The 27,008-nt window shown below is 39.7% G+C and overlaps 1 protein-coding gene across 1 annotated transcript in view; it reads right to left on the minus strand.

Annotated features, from left to right (window-relative positions):
- DNAH5 (dynein axonemal heavy chain 5) overlaps positions 1–27,008 on the minus strand; it is a 193,974-nt gene that overhangs the window by 38,971 nt on the left and 127,995 nt on the right. Inside the window, exons 56-65 of the mRNA XM_074353814.1 lie at positions 23,916–24,147; positions 22,621–22,735; positions 22,186–22,362; positions 17,534–17,737; positions 13,716–13,895; positions 8,783–8,920; positions 6,677–6,812; positions 4,506–4,822; positions 3,764–3,919; positions 2,744–2,926 (exon numbers count right to left, since the gene is read on the minus strand). Of these exons, the coding sequence (XP_074209915.1) occupies positions 2,744–2,926; positions 3,764–3,919; positions 4,506–4,822; positions 6,677–6,812; positions 8,783–8,920; positions 13,716–13,895; positions 17,534–17,737; positions 22,186–22,362; positions 22,621–22,735; positions 23,916–24,147 (1,838 nt within the window). The remainder of the gene's footprint in view (positions 1–2,743; positions 2,927–3,763; positions 3,920–4,505; positions 4,823–6,676; positions 6,813–8,782; positions 8,921–13,715; positions 13,896–17,533; positions 17,738–22,185; positions 22,363–22,620; positions 22,736–23,915; positions 24,148–27,008) is intronic.

A 27,008-nucleotide genomic window follows, 5' to 3' on the forward strand; every position in this document is an offset into this window, starting at 1 on the left:
TGGTTTGCTGCCTGTTTAAAACGGTCTCACCACACACCCTTCGGGTGACAACAGCAGGCTGTCTAAATCTACTCCCAGGTACATCAAGTCAACAACTGAATATGACCTTGATGTGAACTTGGCAACAGCCCAGGCATTTAAAATGACTGCCTTGAAGCACACAGAAAAGTATAAAGCCAGCTGAAGATCTGCCGTCCTTGCATTCGTATGCTCTGAGGTTTCCATTTGTTTCTGAAGCAAACAAATCGGAGGGTCCAGCAGGCTGTACAGCTGAGCATTCATGAGACCAGATCCTGTGTGACAAGGAGGCTCCTCACTGCCTGGATTCCCAGGACACTGGGCGGCTGGTGAATTTATGAACTCCAGAGGAGAGCAGCCTTTCCCTTGCATCCTAATTTACTGTTCTAAGCCGCCTTTCACCAGAAGAATCAACAGAGCGGTGAAGGCGTAACTCATCCTGACAGGATGTTCACCACTTACGTCAGCCCCACTTTTGGGGAGTTTCTTAGATGCTTTCCAATATCAGCCTCCCATCTGTGGGTTCTTCCTAGCTTCCAATAGCCCCGACTTCACCCAATGACATTTTATGTTGATAGTTTATATTTACAGTCACCTAAGAAGTAATCACGGTCAGAGAGACTGCATTGTCACGGAAGTCAAGGGAACAATTTGGACTTAAAAAAAAAATTTGTTTCCATATCTGAGTCCATAGGCAAAGACATAGGCTCTTTCCAACCAAGTCACCAGATGATCAGAAATGCCCTGAAAGCACCAGAGATCAACTCAGACTCACTTGCCACCACCCAGGCTGAAAAGATTCCTCACTGTGGGCTGATTCGGGAGTATGGTGGGCAGAACAGATGCTCCAAAACAGAAAATCTGCTGGCAGGAAGAATACTACGTAAAACCATCAAACTGACATCCAGCAGCTCACCTTTTGCGTGAGTCTTTGATTTGGAGAAAAGAAAACGCAGGTTACATGTTGTATTATAACACGATTCCGGGCAGGATGACCCTCTGTTACTCTAAGAGAGTATCATGTCACTCTGCCCACACTTTGCTAAGAATTATTTACTGTGAGTCTGGAATGAAGTCTGATAATAAAACGATGGTAATTTTAAAATTTCTCAAGACACTCAAGTTTGCTAGGATATTAAAAAAAAAAGGTCTGGCCTGGGATCCACACTGGCTTTTCAAGGCTGTTCAAAATCTTTTCAAAGGAGCTCAGAGAGCTCCTCAGTCCATCTTTAACCTCTGCTGCAACAGTTACGGCTCAGTCCCGGACCTGTTGTTTTGTTTTGTGGCAACCAAAACTCTGGGAGGCCAAATTATTTTTTCCAAAGAGACTGTATTCATCTCAGCTGAACAGAAAGAAAACCAAGGGCAAGGATATTATTCAAACTGCCATCAAAGTCCCTTATCTCCCTGAAGCCACCACCAGAGGGAAAGCAGAGCCTGAGAGATGAGGGATGGACGCTGCCCCGAAGATTCTGAGGGATTCCCCATCTTACCATGACTTGCTGTTGATCAAGAATCCCAGTCCTTCCTGAAGAAAGGGTGTGGCAGGGCTAAACTTCCTCAACCACCTCGACTGACCCTCCAAAAACAAACCAGCACATATCTGGAAGGCTGGGACTACTTCGATAGCCAGTCTGTGGTGGGAACTCCAGCATCCGTCCCTGCCACACTGAGGTCACCAACCATGTGAATTTATGAAGCTGGATTAAATACTCTTAGTCAACTTCCAAGTGTATAACTCTGTGATTTATGTACAATAAATTTAAAAATAAAAAGAGATGATTCAAAAAAGGAAGAGGGGAAGGAGAGAGAGAGAAAGAAACATAAGGAAGAGCTCAGAAAAGCAAGCACGGTATGACCTACAGAAAAGGTAACAACACTGGGAGGGACAGAGTCCAAAGATTTGGGCCAGTAGTTTTAACCTAAATAAATCTCTAGGTCAGTGTAGAAGGGGGGCATAAAGTAAAGTAACCTCCTCATTGCTATTGAGCCCAGGAAAAAAAATCAATAGCCACTCAGAGTTCATGCAGTATCCCCAAAGCAGTTCTATTAAAATCCTCTAGATTTTTTTCCTTAAGACTCAAATGTTCCCTAGAGAGATGCTGACTTAGAACAAGGAAGTTTATAAATTATTGGACATTTTTCAGGGAGAGAAAACAGACATGGAGTTATGCTTAGAGCATAATTAAGCCAGTAGCTTCCACAAGTGCAGAGTGAAATCTGGCTTCACAAGCTTCCTGCACAGAGCTCTCTCTGAGATAACAAATCAGAATTGGCAATGCTGTGTCACCTGAGTACAATGTTTTAAGTTGTCATTTTTATATTCCAAAAGCATAGTAATGAATCAAACGAAAGAAAAACCTAACCGTGTGCTAGAAAGCTAAAAGTCAACAGGTGACTAGAGCTACTAATAGAACAAACTTCAGAAAAATAAAGTAATATAAAACCAGAACAATGAGGCTGAAAATGAGAATAATAGTGTCAGAGTTACATCATTCCTCTATATAAAACCAATTAATGATTTATGTGATTTATGAGATGCAGATGAAACCTACTGGGTAGATAATTGGTTAGTGGTTATCCAAGACACTTGGAAATATATAATGGAAAAAATATAGGAATTAAAGGGGAGAACTCAATCCTGTTACCACCTTTACTATATTATTTTCATCAGTGAAAGAATCACAACACGATGCAGAAAAGGGGGTGGCCATACTTCACTCACCTGCTTCTCCGTGAGAATGACTCTCCCCAGTAACTGGTCTTCCAGACCTTTCATGGTGACAGTGAAGTCGATGATGGACGTTCGTGCACTTATTTCAGGGGTGTAGGCTGGATTAGGCAACTTGGTGGTGATGTAGAGTCTGAAGCCATCCATCACATCTACCTCTTTGTCACTGACTTTCACCTTTTTTGTGAAAAAGAAAGTTAAAAGTAATAAAATAGAGATATCTCACCAAGTCCTTTCTGTATAGGATCCAGTATTCCTTTAAACGGCTATGTACCTGGAGATCATTTGTATACTAAAGAAGAAATGGTCATTAGGCATTCACAGGGCTTCAAGCCACGAGGACAGAAGGAAGGGAGGAAGCTCAATATACACCATACAATCAAGATAGAACTTACCACCAAAATTGCAATGATCATATTGCAGAGTGAGATGGATACCCCACCCATAACTTGGTTCAGAAGTCAAGACTGATGATGTCACATACGCATCAAGAGAGAACGAAAAGGTTTATTACTCACAGGAGCTTCTCGGGGGATATTAGGTCCTAAGCAGCTCTGAAAAATTGCTTGAGAGAGTACAGAAGGGCAGCTATTTTAGGTTTTTAACAGTGGTTAGTGGATTGGGCTGGGATGAGGATTCCCACACATGGGCGTGAACAGGGGTTGCATGGTTTGAATTTCCCACAAGTATCAAAGGAGAAAGGATCCAGGTTTTCTTATCATCTTGCCAAGACTGGGGATGGAGGGGAGAGGGGCATGATGAGGCTTGAAAACTGCCCGTGGTCAAACATCAAAATGGAGTCAGACTTTATTACACAAGTGAAGTAGACATTTCTAAAAGGACAACTGTTGAAGTCTTTAATCCCAACTCAGGAAGTGTGGAAGAGAAAAGCAAATGCCTCTTGCCACTGACTCAGATTTGAGTTGCTGCCTGTTGAGAAGCCGTCATCTGTGCCACATTTAGCTGGTCCCAGGGTAATCACTCTGCACGTTGTTCTCTACTGGCTTAACCTACCTTAAAGGTGGACCCGGTCTTAATGAAGTTTCTCTCCAAAACATTATCCAGGGCTGGATCTAGTTCCTCCCCAACATCTTCAATAAGCAAGGGCCTTCCAAGAGAAAGACTGTCTTCCAGGTGGTTTCTGAAGTACTTGTGATTTAGAGATGTGACCTAGAAATAGGACCAAAGAGGTGCTCTTGACAGACAGGATCACAAGACAACTGACAGAAAATGGTGCCTTAGCATTCTACACCAGGAGACAAATACTGAGATTTTCAGAGAACCTTACTTGGAACCATACTTGGTGAAATGGTACAGAAAGCGTAAACTGTTTGCATTCTCTCCCTTGGCGAACCATCACTCCCTCTAACAGGGAAGCACATAAAGGCTCTAGGTGGCAACACTGCCTTTTCCTCACCAACACCACGCTTGTGACAAACAATAATGGAATAATGAATGGTGAATTGTCCTTATAAAGTGCTGCTCACTTGGGGTGATACAACCCTGCTCTGGTCTGTTTATCAAGGAGATCCTCAGGTCCTAACTGGAGTCTGAAACCTTTAAAAGATGGCATTAGGAAAGACCAACACAAATGCAAATGATGCAATTTTTTTAGAAATTGTTTCCAAACATTAATATCTAGATAGTAACATTTAAGATTCTTTCTAAATATCAAATATTTCCTTATCCTCAGATACTCATTGATCTGGGGCACTAAAATGGATTAGTAACATAAATATACTCCAACACAGATTACCTGGAGTTCATTTCGGCTTTCTTTATTTTTAATCCAGATCTTGCCTTGAGTCTGTGGATCGATTAACAAAGGATAGCGAGATGCCTTTGTGACAATAATTCCATTCTGAATGGACAGGTCATCGTTTGGCAGGCCTTGGAGGTTCCATTCGCTAATTGTAGGAGCATCAATCAACATCTCATTGAGATTTAGATTATCTCCAAATGGAATTTCGCGGGCTTTCATTTCCTTCTGCCAGTCGTTTAACAGCAGATTGCGAAATTCTTGGTTAAATGGACCAGAATAAGATAGAAAAGCTGTAGCCAACAACACATCCCCTAAGACAGAAAACAAAACACCACTGAAATACTTTTTACTCAGCCTTGTCATTGTGCAGAGTATTAAAAATGAAAAAAAAAAAAGACAACTATTCTTTCAAACTAAATTTCAGAAACCAAATTGTAACCACACGTGGCTGTGTCGCAAATAAGCCGTAGTTCAGTTCACTGTTAAACAGACTGCAAACTGTCCGCCGAGTAATAGCTGCTAGCACATAAGCACTGGATTATTTTGACTCTTGCGGGATGTGAGGGGGTGACTTCCAAGTTTAAGGGATGCAAAGCCTCAGAAGACAGAGCCTTCATTCAAAGCGACCTTAATCAACATGACCATTCACTCCTAGGAGAATTCAAAAGTGACCTGATAAGAGCTTTCAAGGTCATTAACACATCTAATAAGAGTTGCCGAGATGCCAGACCAACACTCGCCCTGCTGAAATAGCTGGACACACACACACAGAAGAATCTGAAATAATCGAGTCTTGGTTTGATTGCTAATGTTGACTGAAACAAACGCACAACCAAAAAGTTGAGAGTTATGTTTTATTCGGCGGACGTTTCTGAGGATTCAAACCCCTTCAAGCCTGGGATGACAGCCTCCCAGGTCGCTCTGAGGGACTGTTCAGAAGAGGTAGGGGAGGAGCTAGGATATACAGGAGCTTTACCACAAAGACCAGGTAGTCAGAACATTAAAAGATTACTTGTTAACTGAAGAAAACCAGGCATCTCAAGTTACAGAATTTAGTGCCTTTCTATGTATGGGAGGGAGAAAACATTTGGGCTCATTGAATTCATTCCTTTGACAAGCACCTAGCTATCTAGGGCCAGTGTCCTGTCCTTTCTTATTCTGAGTCCCCTCAGGGTGCACCATTGTGAGTGGCTGCAGGGGCCGGGCTGCAGGCTTGTCTTCACAAGGGGGTGGAGGCACCCGCTGATGACTTAATGGCTTCAGCATCCTTTGTTTACTGATATAGTTGGCAGTATTTTTCGTTCACAATGCTCCCCCTTGGTCCTAAATTCGACCATATTTTGGGAGAAAAATCACGACCAATTTTATCCCAAGGTGCTGGGAAGGCTCACTCCTAGATCAGACAGAAGATTTTGCTGACGTGCCTCTCAAAAGTGTTAACAGGGATCAGGCCCTGTTGATACTCAGAAATTCTCTGGATCATCTGTCTTACTCATCTATCATGATCCAGGAAAACAGTCCCCCTTGTTGCTTCTTTCCATATCTAGAGTCGCACTACCACAATCATTGGTCTCATACAGAAGTATATACCTGATCTACTGTTTCAAGTTGCCTCGTCATTATTTTATCAGAGACTCAGTCATGCATTTGATAATGCAAGAAACAACGATTTTGTAAAACAGGCAAAATACAAATGATGCAGTTAGCAGTGTTAGTAAGGTCATAAATAAGAATTAAAGCCAAAAACTTCCACTAGGTGCAGCTCAGTGTATCCCCAGGTCATCTGACTTAGTACCAACCCTTACCTTTAAGGAAGATGTTACACAGACATTGTTCATAAGACACACAGCCAAATCCTAGTGTTATTAGGTTGGTTATCTTTAGTATAGTTCAATTTTTTTCCAACATTAGAGAGCCTTTAAACGTAAATGTCCATACCCTGGTGTTAACCATATAAGTCCTTTCTATAATTGAGGGAGGTTATATTCTTTGGCTGAAATTTTGCTTGTTGCCTTGATTAAGCTTGAGTGATTCTTATAAGAAAATTCGTATTTACAGCCAGGCTCAGAGCAGGTATTATTAATTGGCCAGATGATTAAAGCTTAAGTTTGTTCACTCCCTCTCACAGTCAACACAAGATCTCATTCATAAAGGAATCTACATACCTACAAGTCTTTTGGTTTGTGCAGCAAACTCTTTACTTTGCTCCGTCCACCTTTCTTTTTCTCCTGCCAACCCCCCAATCAGTGCAGAAGCCGCCTGCATCTTATGTCTGCACCTCTCTGCATCTTCAAGCAAGGTCTAAAAACAGCCAGAAGCAGAAGAAAACTTTGTTCAGATAAATATAGCGTCAGGCTAAAAAACCATAATTTTAAAACATTAGATGTTATCTGCCTTTCTAAGACATGGGAGCCATTTATTTCACAGGAAGCATCCGATTCCATTTCCGTGTGTCAGCTCAGCTTGTCTCTTACGCCCTGTCTATGGAACATGGATGGATTCCTCATGAGGGGCCCTCTGCCCTTGGGCAGACCCTCCCCAGATGTTAATAAACTGAGAAGTAATGGAAATTTGCATCATTTATGACTTCCCTACCAAGAAAAATTAGAAATAAAATACAAGCATACGTGCTGATACCATATAGCACAACAGGATGAAAAGGAATCCACATTCCGACTTTAAAATGAGGCATATTTCTCCTGTTAAAGTTCTAGCATCATTATTGCTTTGTCTAACGCCACATCTCCTTTCACTTCAGGTGAAACTTCAGATTTTCTTCAGGTTGTGAATCCTGAAGTTCATTCACAAATTCCAGCCACGCTGACTCAGCAGGTCCCTCCCTGCTGTTCCCCCGTCAATAAAAGCCTTTAACCCGACCTCCACACACCACTGACCTTGGAGTTTTGTTCTTAAAAACAAATGGTTCTATTTCTCTATGTTTAAGAGACAGCTACTAAGTCTACTTGTAAAAATGCATACTTATGAAGTTATAATGGATATGGATAAAGTGACTCTGGGACCAGCCACTGGAAATTCATGTATAATATTTATATATATTCATGTAATATTTTACATATATAGCATGCATATGATAAATGTCTAATAACGGAGGATTATTTACATAGGTTATGGTATATTGTGAACGAGAATACTCTGAAGCCATTAAAAATATCTTATAGAAATGTTTATAATGAAGAAAAAAATCCTTAAATTAAAAATTCAATTTATAAAGCAGTATGCACTGAATTATCTGTCAGAGTTTTACATGGACTTTTAATATATGGAAAGCAGGCAGGTGTGCAGATATGAAATGAAAAAGAGCAAAATATTTTTAGTCTTCATCTCCAGGGTTACTTATGTGTATTTTCTATAAGGGACATGAACTGCGTTTGTAATAACAACACAAGGCAGTGTTTTTCAGAAGCAAGATACTTGTTCCGGTTTGTTCTAGTCTATCTACTCTGTTCTCTGTCCCACTAGACTTAATGCAGAAAACTCGAAAGCCCAGCTGAAAAGTGCACGTGCAAACCTACACCAGCCATGTTTGTTTGCTTGCTTCTCCCCAAGAAGGAAGAGGCCAGTTGGGAACAATGAGACCACATCGCTTATTTCTGCCTACCTTTAAAACAAATTTTTCATCTGAAAGATACTTTTAATATTAAGTTATTTCCCCTAAATTCTGCATCCCCACTCCCATGTGGCCAAATGAAAAAATGGCCAGCTCCTCCCCTCCTGGCTTTTGCTTTTGGGAATCTCCCTTTGGGGGACTGGGAAATGGGAGGGAAAGGAACAAAGGTCTGAAAGCACAGGAAAGACATGCAGACTTTCCCTCCGAGCCTGGCTGGAGGAGTGTGCAGAAATCCTTGGTTTCTGTGAATAGGGCTCCAGCCCTCTCTCTCCTAGCATCCCAGAGGGTGACTAGCTGTCCAGAGTCCCTAAGGAAGTGGGCCCCACCCAAAGGCACTGCCCTGTGCACAGAGCAGCAAGACACACACTCCTCTGAGAACTGCACAAGCCTGGGTGGTGAGGTGACCAGTGATGACTATGCACTATAGACTCGAGACCCTTCCCCTGCCACCCTGTATTCCATAAGCTGCTGGACTCTCCTGGAGCCTCATGGAGGGGGAAGAAGCAACCAAAGGACGAAAGGTCAAGTTCACTCCAACACATTGGGGGCAGGAGGGTGCACAGCCAGATTTTGTTTTCTTAATGAAAAATACGTGACATTTGTTGGGCGTGGGACAGTCCCTCTGGTGCCGGAGGACAGCCACCTGCTTTTCGGTCATGGCCTGCTCATACTCGGCCTGCACCACATCCAGCTCTGCTTGCTTGTCGTCCAGCTCGGCCTGGGCCTTCTGCAGATCCTGCATGGCCAGCAAGTAGCGATTCTCCTGCACCACCAGGTTGGCCTGCACGGGACACACACAAGGTGAAGGGATGGGCAACAGACCAAACATCGGCAGGTTAGAGTCTGAGAACTCAGCAAGGTCACGTGTTATACCTTTCCTCTGCTCCACCCCTGGAGTCTTCCCCAATTGCATTAAGTTAAGACCAAATCTTTTCTTTTTTAATTGAAGTATAGTCAGTTTACAATGTTGTGTCAATTTCTGGTGCACAGCATAGTGTTTCAATTATACATAATCTTTTTTATTATAGGTTACTACAAGATATTGAATATAGTTCCCTGTGCTACACAGTATAAACTAGTTGTTTATCTATTTCATATAGAGTAGTTAGTATCTGCAAATCTCTAATTCCCAATTTATCCCTCCTGACCCGCTTCCCTTCCTGGTAATCATGTTTGTTTTCTACACCTGTGAGTCTGTTTCTGTTTTGTAAATAAGTTCATTTGGTTTTTTTTTTAGAGTCCACATATAAGTCATATTATATGGTATTTTTCTTTCTCTTTCTGGCTTACTTCACTTAGAAAAACAATCTCCAGATCTATCCATGTTGCTGCAAATGGCATTATTTTATTCTTTTTTGTGGCTGAATAGTATTCCATTGTATAAATATACCACAGCTTCTTTATCCAGTCATCTGCCAATGGACATTGAGGTTGTTTCCATGTCTTGGCTATTGTAAATAATGCCACAATGAACACTGGGGTACTGTATCTTTTCAAAAAATAGTTCCCTCCAGATATATGCCCAGGAGTGGGCTTACTGGATCATATTGTAAGTCTATGCTTAGTTTTTTGAGGAATCTCTATACTATTTTCCATAAGGCTGCAGCAAATCTTAATGGGAACTTGACATAAATATATGTGAGCAGAAAATTATAATTCATTAGAATAGAAGTTAGCAAAATGTTTCCATCAAGTGTCAGATAGTAAATATATTAGTCTTTGGGGGCCAAGAGGCAAAATGAAGACTATTGCTTAGGCACTTATTTTAAAATTTCATGAGCCATACAAATACAGGTGGTGGCTTAGATTTGGCCTGTGGGCCAGAGTTTGCCTGTCTCTAGATCAGAACATTATAATATTAAATGCATAAGGCAAATTGCAGAACATTGTAATATTGAGTTGTAGGGGGAAAAAAACTGAGTATTTAGAACCATCTGCCTAGCAGGACCCATCAGTGTTGATGAGGCTGTTAAAACAAAGGATGAAACAGAATTAATCACTGAATTTAAAGATGCAGGTTTTGTGGGTAGTTGTGATCTGGATGTCACTCTTGTAATTTTCATATATTGCTTGCCTTCCAGAAAAGAATTAATACTTGAGCTGTGACCAGATAAAAACATTCATTTTAAGGAAGCTACTAAATTAGACTCAAAAGGCATAAAAGTAATATTGGAAAAAGATAGAGTGTAGAAAATAGTCCATGCTGGCAGGAATTTAAATCCTTTTGAAAAAAAATTTTGAAATCATAGTTCTCCCTGTTCAAGTCTTTAAAATGTTAAAATTAACCCTCCTACACTGCTGGTGGGAATGCAGTTTAGTGCAGCCACTGTGGAAAACAGTATGGAGATTCCTCAAAAGACTAGGAATAGACTTACCATTTGACCCAGGAATCCCACTCCTGGGCATATACCCAGGAGGAACCCTACTTCAAAAAGACACCTGCACTCCAATGTTCATAGCAGCACTATTTACAATAGCCAAGACATGGAAACAGCCTAAATGTCCATCAACAGATGACTGGATAAAGAAGCTGTGGTATATTTATACAACGGAATACTAGTCAGCCATAAAAACCAACAACATAACGCCATTTGCAGCAAACTGGATGCTCCTGGAGAATGTCATTCTAAGTGAAGTAAGTCAGAAAGAGAAAGAAAAATACCATATGAGATTGCTCATATGTGGAATCTAAAAAAAGAACATAAATACAAAGCAGAAACAGGCTCAAGAACATAGAATACAAACTTGTGGTTGCCAAGGGGAAGGTGGGTGGGAAGGGATATACTGAGAGTTCAAAATTTGTAGATACTGACAGGCATATGTAGAATAGATAAACAAGATTATACTGTACAGCACAGGGAAATATATACAAGATCTTGTGGTAGCTCACAGTGAAAAAAAATGAGACAATGAATATATGTATGTTCATGTATAACTGAAAAATTGTGCTCTACACTGGAATTTGAAATAACATTGTAAAATGACTATAACTCAATAAAAGATGTTTTAAAAAAAAGAAAAAGAAAAAACAAAAAAACGTTAAAATTGACTTTAATAGGGAGACCCACTACTAGAGCCATATTTTTTCTGAAGTGTTTGAGACAAAAAGATTTATCTTAAAAATATTCTTTAGAGATAAATTTTTTCCTATCTGATAATCTCAGGTTCCCAAATTTTGGCAGAATAATTCTTGAAAGGAAAATCAGAGTTCCGGAACTGACTAGAACTGATGACAGCAAAAGAGTGGCTTAAAAATGACAGATTACGAAGAATCTGTCTCCTGGAACATTTGCTCCAAGCAGCATCTGTTGCCTTGGCTCAAACAGAGAAGGAAAGCAAGGCCACTGCGTCAACTTACTAAGGTGACCCGCTGAGTCAAACTATCACAGCCCCAAAGATTTTGAATATTTTCTAGGACTTTACTCAGGAAAAAAAAATACTAATTTTAAATGAAGCTCTCAAAAGTTACCAACAGAAAAGCATAAAATCTTTAAAGTCCAACTGCTCACCTTAGGAGCTGGAGGAATCTTTTAAAATTACTTAAACTCTGTGAGCTTCAGTATCTCCATTAAGATATTGAAAAACTACATCCTAGGATTTGTGTGTGTGTGTGTGTGTGTATGTGTGTGTGTGTTAAATACGATAACATATGTGAAATCCCAAGTCTGGGACCTGGCATATAACAAATTTGATAAATAATATTGTCATTGTTATTAACTGTATTCAATATTTAAAGCTCCACTCCTGTAACATTCCGTTTATATGAACTGATATTTACTGGTTTTCACAGAGTTTCCAAGAAGAAGTCTCAGTAGAATGAAACTGAATAGAATCTAAATTGTTACTCTTGCAATTAATATTTAAGTTTATTCACTTCCAGAAGTCACTTGGCCCTTCTGTAGGAATTGTAAGATGACAGAGAACCGCCCCCTCACTGTCTCCATGACTAACTAGCATAGGAGAGGTTCTGACTGGGTTTAAGGTGTGTCCTTAACCTCTCTTTACTTGGGAAGTGGGAGATTGTAAGTGAAGTCCCTCCAGGAATAAGTGAAGTTAGAGGCCTTGGCCTGTGTTTCCTAATACACTGAGCAGAATTTCCCAATGATAACCTGCACTAGCGTTGCCCTCTGCTTATCCCTACGCAGGGAACGTGTAGCATCCATGTAAGTACGTTTATTTTTCTGACTGCCAATAGGAGGGACCTGACAAACTGAACGTTCCCAGATGCTGGATGCTCCCAAGAACACAGGAAGGCACGCCCTGGACAGGCTTCTCAGAAGAGAAGCATACTTCCAGCCACGAGTAGAAGATTCCCCTCCTGATGGTGCTCTCTCCACTTCCCACGGTAAAAGCTAGGTTGTCCTGGGACTGGGCGGAGCCTGAAACATACTGAACACAGGGGAGGAGGTATCTTTGTCCTTACATAAGACTTGTCAGAACATCCATTATTTTGTACTGATTTCAGCTCATTTTACTTAAAGTTACTTCTACAAAGTAAATACTCCCCACTGTGAATTCTGCATAATTCCTTTAAAGACACTTATATAAGCTTGCCCGGAAAAATTTGCAAAGGATGCCCATCCTTTTCATTGCATGTGGTGGTTATAATTCAGTCAATATCAGAATGTGCAATTGTGAGCTAGGCTGGAGTCTTCAATGGTCCCAAAATCCATCATGTCAGACAGCATGACATCAGTTATTTGCTCTAAAAATCTCTGAGCCAAGTGAGTCTCCTCTCTTTTGAGTTGCTCTAGGACCCCAAGGGCCTCCACAACTGAATACACGGCCCTGCTACGGTAACCATGAGAAAATAAAATGGGACCTGTAACTCTAGCCCTAAATTCTTTCTATTCTTGATTATTTTTAGCATGACTATTAAGTTCCAAGGGTTTAGAAGTGTAAATGGACTTTAATTGATGGTTGAGAGAGTGGACTCATACAAAAGCAAAATAATCATCTAAGCCATAAGGTGTGATTTTTGAGGCATCAGGGTTTCATTTTCAAAACACGTACTTGCCTCTCCAGCTGCTAAAGACTGAGTGTCACTGAATGGTGGAAGGATGTGGACACATGTGAAGCTTAGAAATGTAACAATTTAAAGGGCAACACTGACATATTCTCAAATTACATTAAATATCCAATGATACTCAATTCCTTTCCTGAGGGACAAAGGAGGATCTCCCTACAGTCAAGATCAGCCACCAGCAACTGTGTGTCAACCTGCCTCCTTCCCTGGATTCCCCAGCAGGAGATCTTAGACATTATTGGTGGATCCTATGCTACAGTTTTCTATGTTTCTTTTTTTCAAGTTGACAGTGGGGGAAAAAAATTGTCCAGCAGCCTCACAATGGACTTAGGATCTTTGTAGGGAGTTTATGCTTAAGGCTCATGCAATTCCGACTGGAGGAGAATCACAGAGGAGAAACATCCTGTGCCTGGCTTATCACCAGCTCTCCCTGTGGACTTGGGTGTAACAGCAGAAGCTGAAGGCCCCGGTGCTGAATGAAAAGAGAAGCCCAGGTGACCTAGAGACCCCCGGCCGGCACACATCAAGCAGCTCCCCCAAGGAGGCTTACCTTCAGAGGCAACACCTCTCTGTTTATAGAAAAGAAGGAAGCCATGGCCTTGGTCCAGGAACAAAGACCTGCGACGTTCCCACACACACGTTTAGCTGTCTCGATGTTGTAGTCTGCCATTTCAAAGTAGGGATTCAGAAATTCTATCACTTCTTCATTGATCGTGTCTTTTGGGAATTGCTATGGAAAAATGGAGTAAAACAAAGTCAGAATACTTCTTGCCATATGCTCACAATGCCATTGAAACCATTAAAAAATAAGAATGAATGAATGACATCTTATTTTGTCAATATTTCAAAATATTAGACAAAAGTCATATATATTTCGACACATATAAACATACATACATTTAGCATTATGTATAAAGCAAATATATAAAGCATATATATTTAGCATCAACCAAATGCTTGCTTAATACATGCAGACAGAGGTTCTAGTAAACTTACCTAAAATGTGAGGATTATAAAATAAGTTGGACATGAGGTCTTGAGGGTGATGAATTCATTTTTAATCATAGAACTATCAAGATTATGAGAGAACTGTTCTCTTCTGGAGGGATAACATTTTCAAATGCTTGAAATAAATTCAAAATGATAGTTTTTCTCTCCTGTGAATTTTCACTATTGAAATTATTAAAGGAACACTAAACTTTCAAAAAATAATAAAAAATAAAAATAGTAGCAGAAACAGATTAAGAATACCTTCCAGCATCAAAAGAGAAGACTGACCAAACAATAAAATTGGACCTTTTAAAAGTGGTGTTTGATCATCTAAATGAGGGTGATTAAATGTTTTCCAAGTAGAAAGAAGTTTAGCACCTAAATAATTCAGAGAAAAAAGCCTTCACTACATACATAGAGTGAAATATACTCTCGTTCAGTTCTCATTTAATGCAAGTTTCTCTTATGAGATTTAAAAAATAGTGAAGCCAGAAAAATACCTGGGAGCATAGAAGGGTGGTGGTGACAAAAGGCAACTAGCAAGGTAGCTCCTAAGAGCAGTGGCTCTGTACCAGGTATATATAAGGCAAGTACAATTCCACTGTCACATTTTTCAGTGAACACTTTTTGAGCCACCCCCCCCACCCTGATCCTGCCGTCACCACTGACACTCCACACTCTCACAATCAGATGAATCACCACCTCTTCTCCACTCAGATAGCATTATTCCTTCATGGTGGCACCTGTGTCCTGGAGTCTCATATTTTAGTTATCTGAGACAAATCTGTATGGCCTACTGGTTTCATAAACTTCTTGTTGTAGCTGCTCTAAGGGGCTTCACAAGATGCTCTGGCCATAGCATCCACATGGGCAATGGTGAATTTAAAACTGAATGACAGATAGCGCTAGGAAGTTGGGTGGGTGTTGCCAATTCATTGTCTCAAGATCCAAATATGAAAGCTAAAACAATAAAATTTCTAGAAGAAAACACAGAAGCATTTATTCTGCCTTAGAGATGGGCAAAGATTTCCTAAACAGAACACAGAAGGCACTATTAAGGAATATAGTGATAAACTGGACCATACTAAACTCAAGAACATTTGCTTATCAAAAGACATTATTAATGGAATGAACAACTAAAGCAAAAAGAGGGAGAAAATATTTGCAAACATATAAATGACAAATTACTCATTTTTATATATAAAGAAATTCTACAAAGTAATAAATAATTTAAATGGACAAGAGACCTGGACAGGCACTCAACAAAAGAATTCCCAAGGGGCTCATAAGCTGATGAAAAGATTCTCAACATCATTAGTTATTAGGAAAATGCAAACTAAGCCCACAGTAATGAAACACTACTACAAACCCCTCAGAAGAGCTAAAAGTAGAAAATGGTCAAGATGTGGAGCAACTTATACACTGTCGGTGGGTGTGGAAACCGATACGACAACTTGTGAAAACTCTCTGGCACTATCTACTCAGGCTCATTAAATGTATAACCTAAGACCCAGATATTCCACTCCTGAGTACAGAGCCAATAGAAATGCAAATATGCCCACTAAATGACCAGTATTCACCGTAGCTTTATTTCTAATAGCCCCAAACTAGTAACAACTCAAAAATCCATCAACAGTACAATGCACAAACACATTAAAGCAAATTACAGCAGTTCACACTGGTGCTGACTCATATAAGCTCATGAGAAATGATTGTTCAATTTTCTGAAACTTCGCAAACTGGTTGCTAAACACAGCCATTATTAACAATTAAATTACATAAACTTACAATTAAATAAGCGTTATTTTAAACAAAAATAATGTACAGGAAAATTTGCCACTTTCTAATTACTGCATTTTACTATCTACGTTTTTGAGATCATTTACATTTATATGGCAGAAATATCTTATAACAGCATCCTACTACGTACCACTTCTCAATTCTACATTCGGCAACAGCATTCTAGTAGTCTGAAATCAGCCACTGTGGGGATATTTATACCATGAAAATTGGCAAACACTCCAAGTCAGAGCTTTTTCTTTTTTCTCCCCAGAGAACTAGTTGCTAAATAGCTGTCACATACTACTGCATTACTCATAGATTGAAAAGCTATATAGCAATGAAAAAAGAATGAACTACTGTCCTGTGCAACAATAAGAAGGAATCTCACAGACATGCTGAATAAAAGAGGTCAAAACAAAAGATTTTTATGACATGATGTCTTATATGTAAATTTCAAAACAGGCAAAACTAATTTTCAGGATAAAGGTCAGAATAATGGTTATTTTAGGGGAGATTATGTGTTGGGATACTAGAGATTTCTGGGGTCTGGAAGTGCAAATCTTGATGTCAGTGTTCATTAATAGGTTCATTAATGAATATGTAAATATTCATTCATCTCTACACTTAAAATTTGTGCATTTTATCATATGTAAATTATATCTCATAAAATTTAAAAGATGCAAATCAATACTCAAAAATTTACTATTGAGACTTGCAAAATATAAATATACGCATGTATTTGTACATACAATATACGCACACATTTTGGTTCCTTAATTTTTTTAACTTTTACTAAAATATGTCACTGATGATGCTTTAATACACCTAAAATCTGTCAGGAAAAACTCTAATGCTTACAAGACCTCATATTTAAAGGAGAAAATTCTACTCTGAAAAAATACATACATGTTTAAAATATGTACAGAGAATATTACTCAGGCTTAAAAAAGAAGGAAATTCTGCCACTTATGACAACATGGATGGACCTGGAGGCTATTATGCTATGTGAAATAAGTCAGACAGAGAAAGACAAATACTGCATGATCTCACTTATATGTGGAATCTAAAATACTCAAACTCATAGAAACAGAGAGTAGAATGGGGGTAGCCTGGGATGAGGGGGAGGAGAAGGAAAGGGGAAGACATTGGTCAGGAGTACAAAGTATCAGTTATGCAAGATGAACAAATAATGGGGACCTAATATACAGCAATGTGAGTATAATTAACAATATTGTATTGCATACTTGAAATTAGCTAGGAGGGTAGACCTTAAGTGTTCTCACCACAAAAAGGAAAAACAAAGAAAAAATGGTAACCATGTGAGGTGATAGACATTTAACTGGCTGTTCATTGGATTTAATGGATGGATTGTAGTGATTATTTCACAGTGCAAACATATATCAAAACATCAAGTTGTATACCTTAAATATATACAATTTTTATTTATCAATTATACCCCAGTAAAGATGAAAAAACTTAATAAGTAAAAATACGCATGTAGGGTAAATTATTTTTAGAAGCATATTCAATTAAAGGACCCAGATACTCTTATGAAATCTGAGTCCCCTCTTAGCCCATCATTACTAAACTACCAACCTGTAAATTCTGTAGAAAGTTTCCTGCCGTCATCAGTTTTAAAGATTCCTGCCAGGAAGGAATTGTACAGCTTTTTTCAAGATCAATTTTCACAGCATTGACTTTCCTTTGAAACAGCAGCAACACACAATCCATGATCCTCATGATGAGATGAGGGGGTCGGCCCAGCGTGCGGACAGTGGCGATGTCTGAAGGCTTGATGGTCTGGGGGAGGAGAAAAGGTTATCATTCAATCTCAGACAAGAAACTGCAGACAAAAGAAACTTTGGAGTTGGTTTCTAATCGCATAGTGCTGTGGTCGGAAAAGATGCTTGATACAATTTCATTTTTCTTAAATTTACTGAGGCTTTGTATAATTGAATCACTTTGCTATACACCTGAAACTAACACAGCATTGCAAATCAATTATACTTCAACAGAGGAAAGCAAGCATCTTTAAGTTTGGTGCAGTCATGGGGGCTAGATGTATATTTAATCCCAAAGAAACACATGCCCCACCAAAGTTCAGATTTTTACAGTTCCAGCTGACAGCGAGAGGAGAGACAGTGAGAGACATGTTGGTGAGAAGATAAGGAGCTGTGTCTTCTCTAAAATTGTACAGACCACTTAGTGTCAGAAAAAAAGCTGTCACCTGAAAGGAAAAGAATCTTCAGCACTTAAGTAGATTCCAGGGATTCCAAGTCAGGAAAACTCCAGGATTTGCAGTGCTTTTTCACTCATTAGATACGTGGGTCGAGAATCTGCCTCTTTCTCTCTCAAGACCTGTCACCGCGGACTGACACTAGTGAGTAGCCTAGAGGCTGCCAGATTGAATAATTAGAGGTTTCTTAGTGGGGAATCGACCTTTAAATGATGGATCTTGAGCCACAGGAATTTCACTAAGCTCTTAGAAGAGTTCTGTTCCATTTCTAGTACAGAGATTCTTACAGAGTAAATTATCTAATAGTTACCTAGACCCACTGTGGTTGATAATAACTGTTCTATCACTTACACTCTTTATGGAATTGGAAAAATATTAAAAAGAAGCATCTGCAACTGTCCTGTTTCTAAGACATCGTGCACATGCATCCCTTCTAGGTCTTGAAAACCTTCCATCTTATTTGCATTTACATTCCTCCTGCCAAAGGAAGGTACCCAACAACCTTCTCATCAAAGGTAATGACCTTTTCTCTGAGGACTGGAAAAAAAAAAAAAAAAAAAGAGGGAAAATCACAGAACGTGGTAATTAGGAATATAAGTACATACACTTGCCTTTGTGAAATCCAGACAGCTGGACGTGAAGGAGAATTTGTGCTAAAGAACTGGAAATGGCAGACAGATCTTTATTTGAGATGAGAAATATCGTTGCCGACAGAGAAGCAGGGTCAAAGTGAAGTGATATAAAAGAGCTGGACATGCTTATTTCACTTCAGTTTTAAAAGGGGGAGTTTTCAAACAGAATTGGGCTCAATTAAGTTAGGTAGCCACGAAAAAGGAGATGAGGGGAGGAATATATATGAAATTCAACCTATTTCAACTAAGTATTAGATTCCTATTTTTCCTTCAGGCAAAGCAGTATGACTATTATATATATATATTTTTGTGTCTAGTCAGATTAGCATTAAGATAGGAAGAGACATTCTTTGCTGTTATCTTATTTGTTGTTTAGATTTATGTAGCCTGATGCCAAAATGTTAGAGTTTAGATGCACCTGGAAATTTCCTCAGTATAAATTGGAAGTAGCAGATTTCAAAAGCTCACAAAGAGGCAATAAAATGGAGACAGAACATGAAGGAAATTATTGAAAACCTCCCTCACATGCCCCATCATCGTATTCCTGTTTCCACACATTTCTGCATTGATGATTACATAATGCTGAATATTTTAGTGGTAGAGAGTGCAAAATTAAGAGGATACCGGAAAATGTTTCATAATGTCAAGATAGATGCCAAGCTTTTCAAATCTTGGTAAAATGTAGGCCTTTAAGACCTGAGATGCCATGTGCTCTATTCCTATGATGTTGTTAGGTGACATGTGTCCAATAAAGGTGTAGAAGTTTCTTTACACTGTCACTGTTTTCTCTGTTGATCAGAGACTTTCTGCTGATCAGAGACTCTCTGTGAAGCCAGTGTCTTAAAAGGGGCAGGGGAGGATAAGGATCAGGATCTTGAAGAGATACCTGCACCGCCATGTTCCCTGCAGCATTACTCACAGTGGCCAAGATAGGGAAGCAACCTAAAAGTCCACTGATAGACGAATGGATAAAGAAAATGTGATGTCTACATACAATAGAATATCATTCAGCCTCAAAAAATGGAAATTGCAATTTGCAACAACATGGTGGATCCGCCATGATGCTAAATGAAATAAGTCAGACAAATAAAGACAAATATTGCATGATCTCATTTATATATGGAATCTAAAATAGACTCATAGACACAGGGAGGAGAGTGGTGGTTGCCAGGGGCTAGGGGGAAGGAGGAAGTGGGGAGGTGATGGTCAAAGGGCACAAAGTTTTAGTTATGCAAGATAAATAAATTCTAAAGATCTACTATACAGCATAGTGCCTATAGTTAACAATACTTCATTGTATAATTAAAATTTGTTAAGAAGGTAGAGCTTGTGTTAAGTGTTCTTACCACAGAAAAAAATAGTAATAATAATAACAATAAAAGGAGAAGGAGGAAACTTTGGGAGGTGATGGACATATCTATGGCCTTCATAGGTGAACACTTATCACCAAACTCACCAAGTTATATATATTAAATATGTCCAGCTTTTCATATGTCAATCATACCTTCATAAATTGGTTTTTAAAAAGTGGTGGGGGTAGAAATGAGGTACCCACCAATCTGAGAGACTAAAGACCCTGGAGGACTTCTAGGATTAAAGAGGACAGCTTAGCCAGTGCAAGGAGGAATGGAGAAACAATGAGGAAAGATATAACACATATAAGAGTAGCGTGAAAAGTTGCAGAGATAAAAGAGAAGGCAATATCTTCATTGTCTCAAAAGAGCAGAAATTCATATGTTGTATATTGACTCAGAAAGCTTCAAGACTTAACTTGGATCAAAAAGATTCAGAAGTGTTTCAGGCAGTGTGCTGAGAAAGTGGTAAAAAGATTAATAATTTAAAAACATTGGCGTGGAGGGTGCAGAGCTTCCACGCCCTCTCCGGCAGTGTATGAGAGCGTCTATTTCCCTGTAGCTTTCCCATGAAGTATGGTGTCAAATTTCGAATTTTTGCCAATCTGATAGGTGAAATACAGGATATAAGTATAGTTTCTAAAAACTATTTGTTGAAGTACAATATACATACAGAAATGCACACACCACGAGTATACAGCTCACAGAATTTTCACAGTGAACGCATTTGTACAGTCAACACCCAGATCAAAACCAGAAGGTTAGCTGCACTCCCGACCCCTCCACGTTCCCTTCCAATCGCTGTCTACCTCGCTGCGCCCATTACCCTGACTTCTAATAACAGAGATTAGTTTAACCTCTTTTCATCCGTTTCATAAATGGAATCATATAATCTGTTTCTCATTGGGTTGGTTCCTTTGTGGGGGTGGGTAATTAGGTTTATTTGTTTATTTAATTTTAACAGAGGTACTGGGGATTGAACTCAGAACCTCATACATGCTAAGCACGCACTCTACCACGGAGCTGTACCCTCCTGACCCCCATTTATTATGATTAGCAGCAATCTTTTACCAAGATGCATGCCTAACTACATATATTTCCCAGTCAAAAAATCCATAAATACTGGCTCCTCCCCAGTTCCTCAGAGCTATTAAGAGACTGTCTTCTGGGCTATAGTTCTCAGTAAGGTCCCCAAATAAACTAAAACTCACCAAAATTTATTATTATTATTGTCATTGTTGTTGTTATTATTATTAATTTCATTATCAAGTAATGATGCGTGTTCAATGACAATTGTATAACTTGAATTGGCAGTGGACAGATCAGCAGCGTTCCATTTCTCCAGCCACTTTCTAGGCCAAGAACCAATAACAAGGCAGTGGAGGAGTAAGACTAAAGTAAAAGCATCTTAACTTGAGTCCAAAAAAATCTCAAACTGGGTCCTCAAAGAAGGACCAGCCCTTTAAGGTGCAGCCCATCTCATATTTTCTCAGAATGCAACCTCCCTTCTAATTTCATCATTTCTGCTATTGCCACACAACCACATTGGATAACGGTGTCGGAAGCCTGGTCCAACTCTGATGTTCATGAGCTACATTAGATCAGTAGTCCTCTACTTGGGTAATTCATAGAAATACTCAGAGAATATTGTATCTTACAGACTTAATCCAATGTCCTCAATGAATGAGTGAAAAAAATGTTATTTTAGAAATTTTGTGTGACTTTCCCAATGTCACAGAGCTTACTGGTGACAGAGTTAAACTGAGAACCCAGGACACTGAACCACCATTCCTCTGACACTGCTCACTACTCATGAGTGAGGAAGATGAGATGTGAAGCATTAAGTGCAATATTCAAAAAAAATAAAAAAGCAAACATCTCCAAGCAGAACATGTGACTGAAATCACTCCAGGGGAGAGAGCTCTGGTCTGAAGTGCTGGAACACTTCCTGGATGTGACTAACCATTTCTGCCTTAGTCCCCCTCCCAGGCCCTGAAAGCTGGCATCTGTTACACCACACAGATGTACCTGTAAGGCTGCCTCTGCTTCTTCTAACGCTGGTTTGGCTGCTTCCAGCTTTTCCTCAGCAATGGCTTTATCTTTAGAGATGCTGTCGACAATGGCCTGGGCCTTGTCCTTCACCTTCTGTACCTCGGCCTTGACCTTTTCGGCAGCCTGTGCTTTCATCATCACTTCTTTTAAGACCTAATTCAACACAAAACAAACAAACAAGAAAACCTCCTCAAAAATCACCAAAGACCCAGTTTGGACATGCACATTTTGCTCGAGTTGTTGATTTTGTCCACTTACACGATGTTTCATACATAGAGTTAAGAAAATTGCATTCTGATGGAAATAAAAAACATATACTTCCATGGTTCTGAGTGAAGGAGCACACAGCATTAACATGTATGAACTGGGAATTCAAAAGAAAATGTGGTCCACACGTGAACGCCCACCCACCGTGTCGGCTTTATCATTGGCCACTTGGAGCTCCTTTTCTTTCACTGCCAGTTCTCTGCTCAGGGCTGCAACAGACTCAGAGGCTTCTTTTAGCTTTTCCAATCCGGTATTCATTCTGATGGAAAATCCAAGCAGGCAGTGTTAAAATGTGTGGTTCTTGGCCACATTTTCCGGGTCCCGGTCTACTGATACAGACAGTAATGGTCATATTTGAAGACTGATGCACCTACAATAGCAAACCCAAGAAGGCTTGGCAAAAAACGGTAAACCTCCAGGCTTGATTCCCGACTGAAGACACTTGTATGTTTGCATAGACCGGGCGTGGAAAGAGTGAATCTGCTAAGGACGCTGCATGCCGTAAGGAACAATGGTGTCCAGATTCTATTTCACGCAGGAGACATGCTGAATGACCTTTTAGCTATTATGACAATAGACTGCAAATGCTTGAAGCCCTATCACGGAGCGAAGGAAATAAATAACTTCTGTTTTTTTTAAAGACACCAATGAAGTTAAAAGAAGAAAGACTTGGTATCAAGAAAAAAAAAATTTAAAGCCATCAGAACAGCCTCCTGAAGGGACCAGCTGCCTGCCTGACCCTGAAATAATGTGATCTTAAAGACTGGAGCCCTTGGAGGCATTTAGTTCAGTCACCCACCCAGAGGTCCCTTCCATAACCACCCTGGCTGATTCTGGCCATCTTCAGGCAGAAGATACAAGTGTTCAGAAAAGAGCTGGGCAGAGCAGAGAAATGTGGAACAAATTTCAGTGAAGTAGGATATTTACTATGCACAGCACATAAGCGTCAAGCAACCTCTTCTATCCCAGACACTCAGAAAGGGTGGGACCAGAGAGATGAGAGGACAGAGGAGAGGATGTCTGTATTCTCAGCTTCCTTCTCAGCCCACTATTTCTATCATTGTCACTCAAAATTATAGAAAGTGTTGGGCCACATGAAAACTCAGCAACACTTAATCCTGTTGGGTGAGAATAAAGCCCCTCGCAACTATGGAATAATCCTTTGAACGCACTTGAGAATGTTTCTTAACCTCAGCACTATCGGTATCTGCAGCTGGATGGCTCTTCGTGATGGAAGACTGTGCTGTGCACTGTCAGGATGTTTAGCAGCATCCCTGACCTCTAACTCTTGTGATGCCGTTAGACCCCTTAGCCCCTCAACCCTAATTATAGCAAACAAAAGTGTCTCCAGTCATTGCAAAATGTCCACTTAGAGCAAATGTGCCCCTAGTTGAGAATCACTGCTTTAAAATAACTTTATATTTGATCTTCATCCCTACCTGTTGGCCAGAGTTTGCACTTCCACAAGCTTTTCTCCATAAATGAACTTATAGCCCCGAATAAAGGAGAGGTATGATTTGGGCGTCACATGGGTAGAACGTCGGAATCTTTGGAAATAATCAACACATTTCTCAGCCACCCCATCCTGGAAGGAGCCCATGCACTGGACCACTTCCTTCTTGGTTTCCAAACTGCAGTCAATATCATAGGAAGAGAGGAAGTGTTCAGACACTGGAAAGAATAAAGACAGCAGCGTGTGAGATATGAAAGTGAATTATCATTTTAAAAGTTAACTGGCTATTTTTTAAAACTTAGACAATCCTTAGGAATGCATGCCATCTTTATAGCCCCAGCTAGCTAGATATATGGCAGCAGTTTTGGCCCCAGGTCTCTGACATCAGAATTTTATCGTCCCTTTCATGTACAAAACTAGAACAGACTTTAAACCTATCATAATTCTTTGTTTTCTGGTACACGTACAAAGAAGTCTCTTCTCCACAGCTGTAGGTTCTGGTCAGCAGCCAGCTTGTTTTACGGTTTACATAAGGACAAAAGTGGTACAAACAACTCAGAAATCAATACCCACCTGGTACTCATATTTAACAACCCCAGTTATTTATTTATTTATTTATTTCACTCAGAACCTGCCATAACCTTAACTCTCCAGGTGCGGACTGCATTTGGCACGTGGAATGCTCGTCATTACATTTTTTTATGCCTGGGCCATCTTGTCCTTAAATGTGGCAGCTGGCCATCTGTAGTCAATTCAAATTTATGGTATCCTTTAAAAATGGATGAACAAAAGTCTCCTGTTGTAGACCTTTATCTTCCCAACAGTGCCAAACACGGGACCAATTCTAAGACAGTATTTCTTATTATAAGATTAGGCCATGAAGTCAGAGCTAATCCATCATCACTTACATAGAGGATGTGTGCCAAATGCCCACCACTATGACACTTGGTCTCAACTCCAAGGAATTCACAAGGGTTATGCATTACACAGTTAAAAATTATCAAAGCCATCTTTATGCATCTTAGAAAAAAAATGGCCTATGGATTGGCTTTAAAAGTGCTAAAAAGTATTGAATAATAGACATAAAAGTTGCAAATAGAAATACGGCCCATAAAATGGGAGGGAAAAGAGGAAGAATCAAGGAACCGAGTGAACAAACCTATCAAGTCATAACTTGACAGAAAAATGGTGCCTTTCATCAGTAAGTCTCACTATATCAAGTTCTTAATGCCGTAATTGTAGGGTGGTGTTTACATTTATGTAAATAATAGAGACAATTGATCAGCGTGGTTACAAATACAGTTTAACATATACACTGAAAGGCAATAAATTAAGACCCTCAGAAGTCATATTTTTTTCATATGTAGTTAAGCAAATCCTATCAACAATTTAAATTCTAGGAAGGTTAAGTCTGATCACTGGAAATATAGGAACAATTCTTTCCCGTGACAAATTGTTTGTCAGTATTAATCACAGTGGCTGAAGTACTGTCTGTGTGCTAGGAATGACACCAAGCTTTATCCTCAGGGACAACCCCACTTTCTGAAAACTTTCTTGTATTTATCATATAACGATTTTTTTCTTTCTTACATAAAACAGAGAGTATCAAAATGGTGCCTTTTTTCTTGATGTAGCAAGTTGTCTTTTTGTCTCTCCCAAAAGTCAAAGAATAAAAATGGGATGGATTCAAAACATATTTTTCCATAGACCCGCAATCTCCGATGCCAGAAAGGTTAAGGGGGGGGGGGTTGCAGTTCCTCTTAGGGTGACCTAAGCCTGCTGAGACTCAGACGCAAGCCATAGAAAACCCTTCTGTCACCTTCACTGTCCAGTCACCAGAGCAGCAAAGCCAGTTTGGGGGCCCACCTTTAGGCTGCTGTCTGAGGCTGCTGTGGGTTATATCCTGGTATTGTTTGCTCACTTCACCTGATGTAGAACAGATGAGGTGGGATAGAAGGGAGGACACTGACCTCGGTCCCTGAATTTTGATGCCCTCAAACTTCCACCTCATTTGGATTCGATGAACTGAAGGAATAAAGTGAGGAAGATGCATTTGTTGCCTATCCAGTAGCCATTCCCTCTTTGTTTTGTGTTTTTTTACTTTTCACTTCTCACATGTACTTTATTTTTTGTATATATATATATATATATATATATATTTTTTTATTGAAATATAGTCAGTTTACCATCCCCTCTCTTTGTGACTTAAAGAATCCCAACTTTGCTTAGAGTAACAATCTAACTCCCAACTAAAACTCTTTGATTCCCCAGACTGTCTTGTCACTGGGGCAGGGGGTGAGGTTCAGTTCTGGCCAATGACACATAGACAAAAGTCCCCAGGGCAGAATCTTGCCCTGAAGTAAAAGGCAAAGCTTCATGAGGCACCAAGAGACGCAAAGCCTTGAGATGCAGCCGCCATCTTGTGCCTGTAAGAGCCACAGCCTAAGGGGGTAGGAGTAAGGTTCCCAGCGGCATTGCTTTGACTGCACGTCTCTGCATTTTCTTGGTACCAGGAAAAAGAAACAAACAAACAAAAACCTACTTATTTACACCACCGCTTCTCTGATTTTCTCTTACAGACACATTCTTAACCGATCCATTCAGAGGCAAGCATATCTAATCCCAGCAGATCCTAAATCACAAAACTTTATCAGTGAATCCTTACAACACCCCTAAATGATGGATATCACTATGTACATTTTGTAGATAAGGAAACGAAGCTTAGAGAAGTTTGCTGGTAAGTAGCAGAACTGGACTTCAAAGCCTGAGATGATGAATTCCAAAGCTCACATCACCTTGATTTAGAAATTCAAATAAAACAATACTACACAAAGTCTTTTTAGTGCCAAACAAACATTTTTTAAATTAAAGCCTAAGTTCAAAGATATCTGCTAATGTGCTTTATAAACAAAAGATGCTAATTTTTCTGGGAACCAGTGGGAACTACTGTGGTTGGCTTTACTTTCTGAGCAGTTATTGTGTGCAGTTGTCTCACCTCTCTTTCTGCTGCATCATTAGCTGCAAACAGTTGCAAAAGCAATGGTGGCAAACTCATAAGGCCAAAATCTTGTATAGTATA

This window comes from Camelus bactrianus, chromosome 3, assembly GCF_048773025.1.
Source record: "Camelus bactrianus isolate YW-2024 breed Bactrian camel chromosome 3, ASM4877302v1, whole genome shotgun sequence".
NCBI classification, from domain to species: domain Eukaryota; kingdom Metazoa; phylum Chordata; class Mammalia; order Artiodactyla; family Camelidae; genus Camelus; species Camelus bactrianus.